This window comes from Micropterus dolomieu, linkage group LG01 (assembly GCF_021292245.1).
Source record: "Micropterus dolomieu isolate WLL.071019.BEF.003 ecotype Adirondacks linkage group LG01, ASM2129224v1, whole genome shotgun sequence".
Taxonomy (NCBI): domain Eukaryota; kingdom Metazoa; phylum Chordata; class Actinopteri; order Centrarchiformes; family Centrarchidae; genus Micropterus; species Micropterus dolomieu.
Genome location: NC_060150.1, coordinates 33,332,227 through 33,336,383, shown reverse-complemented (window position 1 = coordinate 33,336,383; position 4,157 = coordinate 33,332,227). Strand labels below are relative to the sequence as shown.

General features: G+C 45.0%; 1 protein-coding gene across 4 annotated transcripts in view; it reads left to right on the top strand.

Annotated features, from left to right (window-relative positions):
• mllt10 (MLLT10 histone lysine methyltransferase DOT1L cofactor) overlaps positions 1-3,226 on the top strand; it is a 43,358-nt gene extending 40,132 nt beyond the window's left edge. For 2 of the 4 annotated variants that reach the window (XM_046065695.1, XM_046065717.1), the window contains 5 exons: positions 468-511; positions 787-1,076; positions 1,420-1,443; positions 1,809-1,899; positions 2,177-3,226. In XM_046065695.1, coding sequence (XP_045921651.1) covers positions 468-511; positions 787-1,076; positions 1,420-1,443; positions 1,809-1,899; positions 2,177-2,461 — 734 coding nt within the window. In that variant the 3' untranslated portion in view covers positions 2,462-3,226. The remainder of the gene's footprint in view (positions 1-467; positions 512-786; positions 1,077-1,419; positions 1,444-1,808; positions 1,900-2,176) is intronic. The other 2 variants (XM_046065703.1, XM_046065709.1) reach the window with 2 other exon arrangements.
• Positions 3,227-4,157: the final 931 nt, after the last annotated feature.

Below are 4,157 nucleotides of genomic sequence, written 5' to 3'. Positions count from 1 at the left end.
TGAAGTAATTTTCAGTTATACTTAGCAATATGTGTATTTGATAATTGCAAAAATAGGTCGCTGATGTAAGATGGTGCAGAAAAAGCACAATGATAATGAACACATGTTTACGCTTTTCGTACTTAACTACACACAAGCCTTGAGCATTCTCAACACCTGCACCCAAACGCACACCGACAAGAGCTAGTCGATCAAGAGAAAGCAATTGTGCAACAACTTTTAATAATTAGTCATTACACTTGTTTAATAAAGCAAAATGGCAAAAATTTCCTAATTTCAGCTTCTGAAACGTGAAGATTTATTGCCTTTATTTTAAATTTAACATCTATTTTATGGACGTATCGATTAACTGATAACAGTAATCTGCAGAATAAACGATGAACTTAATCAATGAAAATAATCATTAATTGCCGTCCTAATTATACACACACAGAAAAGATCTAATCCTGCATTAATTTGTGTTGCAGATGTGAAAGGAGCCACTGACTCATCTTTACCTGTGGCAGCTCAGGTACGAACAAACACCCAGCACATGATAGTCAGTTTGCATCACCACAATACAACACGGTGCATTAACATGTTATTAATGTAATAACGTAATTAGCTACAGTTCAATGAAACGAGCATCTAATGATGAGGTCTTGTTATGCGAGTTAATGTCTTGATTTTTCACCTTATTACACGGTAAATTAGGTGAACCACAGTGATCACACATTACATTTGTAATGAAGTACACCTTCAAAGATCATCATTAAAGGGGTTCGTCTCTCCCACTTCCTCTCTCAGGACAGCGCGTCGTGTGGTGGCCACAGCAGTAGCGGCTCCACTTCATCTCTCTCCACCCCTCCCTCCGTCTCCCAGAGCCCGCCGCAGCTCAATGGCGTCGCCGCCGCGGGAACGACCTCAGCCGGGCTGGGTGGGGTGGCGGGGCTGATGGGGGCTCTGGGTGCAGGGAGTGCACTGGGCATGGGGGGAATTGTCGGAACACTCAACGGGGTGATCCAGACGCCGGCAGGCACCGCCAGCCCTCACACTACAGGAGCAGCTACGGGTGTCACGTTGCCTGTTAATAATAGGTACGTGTGACGGCTGCTTTGATCATCCAGACACTCAGATTAAAGAAACATTAGGAGTTAAGCAAAACTGAATGCAGGTGGTGTCACCTCACCCACCACAGCAAACCAGTTTACCGTCAGTGGATTGAAGGTCTCCAAATGCATTCCAGTGGCCTTCCTTTGACTTTGGAGATTTCAGCCACTCTGTCCCTTCAGCTCATCTTGAAGTATTGAAAATACCAGAATCATTCCTAATGTTATGTAAGGGAACAACCTCGCCTCTTTGTTTCCCAAGATGTCTGAATGTGAACTTTATTGCGCCCTCTCCGCTTTTGTTTCCCTTTGCTTGCGTGTTGGATTGTAGCAGCTCAGCAACTAGCAAGAACAGGTGAGACAGAAGTCAGTTCAGCTGCAGCTCTGTTTACTTCATGTCCCTAAAGTCTGTCAAAAGACACTGTAAGATGTATTCCTGCATGTTTAGTGTGTGTGTGGTTATGTAAATCCATATCCCCTTTTAGCAATATCACATTTTCTAGCTTTTTGGCAACTGAAGTAAATTCTTCAGGGCCAATACTCTAGTTGTCATGTTTGTTTTATGTATGTTGCATATTGCTGCAGTCAGCAGTTCCTGGTGGGCCCCTCTGTGTAAATAGTTCGAAATTGTGCATTAAAATATCTCATGCTAAGAGCCGATAGCGTGAGGACACCGTGTTTGTTGTGTTTGTCTGAGCGAGTTGTGTTTTGTCTTGTCAGCGCCGCGCGGCTCGGCCTGCTGTCTGAGCAGCACAGACTCCTCCTGCAGCAGCATCAGCTCCAACAGCTGCTGTCCTCACAGCCCTCAGCGGTACGACACACACTCACACACCCACACACACTAGAAGGCTTGCAACTACTTACTGTCATCACCACTATCACACACAGTTGAACACACACAAAGACATTGAGCTACAATTTTCGTTTGGATAATGGCCTAAATCACCAAGCTTATTAACCCTTCTTCTTCCTTTCTTATCTGAAACTTTCACTTTATCCCAATTTCTTTCTCCTGCATTTTCCTCTTGCTCCCTCCTTTTCCTCCTTGTTTCCTCCATCTCCCCTCCCTCCCTCTCTCCCCCGCCCAGGAGCAGCAGCAGGTGTTGCTCTACCAACTGATGCAGCAGCAGCAGGACCTCCAGCAGCTGCAGTCCCTCTCCTCCTCTGCCCAGATTCCCTCCATCCCGCTCTCCTCCGCTCAGCTGCCCATCAACAACCTGCTGCCCGGCGCCCAGAGCCAGGGCCAAGGCGCCATCACCGCCAACCCCTTTCTGGCACTGCAGCATGCACACACTGAAACACACGCCTCGGGGGCACAGAAGCCACGGCTAGCCGAGAAGGCCGTGGGCGTCGCAGGGCAGGAGAAGACATGACGGCAGACGCTCTTTTTGTTTTGTTTTTTTGGTTGCTTTTCTTTAAATAAATATGCAGAGTCTCCGGGCGAACAGCCCTGTTGGTCAACTTTGTAGTTAAGCGATGAGAACATGGCAGCAGAGAAATCCATGTTCGTAGTAGGCTCTTCTTTATAGTGGTCTGTGCTAATACATTAGCACACAATATGGTGAGTGATAGCATTTCATTTGCAGTCACTCGATATTGCCAGGTTTATTTCTGCAACTTTTTCAGGTTACAGTCTTAACACAGTGTTTTTGTGTTAAATTGTACTATTTATTTCCATCCAATTTTAGAGGTTTTACTTTGTAGCTTTAGTGCTGCTTCAGGTTCTTATTTTGTCACTGTTGAGATAATGATTTTTCACTTGATATCACTGGTAGCAACTTAGCATGTAAGTGTCAGTAAGCACATGGTGTGTCCGTTCTCTTCTCCCAAACAGGTGAGTTGACTTAACAGGTCCCAGAAAACCTTTTCCTTTAATTAGTTCCTCTCAACATTTTCTTCTCTAATCTTGTTCTGCTTCTTTCTCACTTTTTCGTCTTTCTCTTCTTTCTCTTGTTGCTGTGTCATGCTATTTGCATCACATCTCTCGGTCCGGTTTCTCTGCTGTCTCACTTTCTCAGGGGCCTCAGTGATCAGAGTTGTGCAACCAGTGCACAAGCTAGCACATACACAGAACTACAAATTTAAAAAATAAAATATAGCAGAAATACATGAATATAAAAAAAAAGAAAGAAAGTAGAGTCCCCTACCCACAGTAGTTAACAGTAGCAGATGTATGTTTGACATCTGTCTCGCAGCAGTCCCGGAGGGGAATATTGGGTGAAACGCTTGTGAAAATATCCCACATGTTCTCGCTGTTTCCTCTCTTCCCGTGTCTCTTTCACCCCGTTTGTGTAGATCCATTAATGTCATTGAGCCAAGCCTCGTACAGTCACCGCAGAAGCCTTGCTTTTGACTGTCTCTTCTCTGGGCCAGATACAGGGGGCCCTCTCAGGGAAGTGAAATGTAAAATAGGGGGGGGGGGGGGGGCACAGCAAGTTGAATGATCAGAGGGATGCATTTATCCACACAGCACAGACTCACAAAAGAGAAATTATGCAGTTGGTTGTCAGCACGTGGAAGTCGTTACATTTCACCTTCCTGATTGAGCCCCCCGCTACACCTACCTCTTGAGCAGGACCAGCCTATCAGGACCTAACAGGCCGACGGCAGCGGCCGCTAAAAACCCTCAACAGTCAGGACTGGCCGATCAGGGTCCAAACCCAAGTGCCTGAGGCCAAGGGGGGAGGCGGGATTTATTTTCCTTTTTACCTGTGTCCCTGTCACTCAGCCAGTTCATTACAACTCTACTGGTAATTAAGCTGCGTTGCTAAGGCAACAAATTAAATAAACTTGGTAACTTCAGGCCGCCTCTTTAATAAAACCAGGAAATACTATTCTGCTGCATTCTCTACTTTCAAAGCCAACTTTGTATTGTGCTTTTTATTTATTGGGAGTTTGTTTGTGTGATGGGCATAAGATGATATATTTTAAAAGCCTGCTGGTGTTGCAGTTAAACATCATTTTGTACTACTGTGTAAAGTTTTGTTTGTCTTTTTGTTTTGTTTTCGTCATACAGTCCATTCTTGCTGTAAACCCTTTTACTGACTTCTGCTCTGTGTTGTGTTTGAA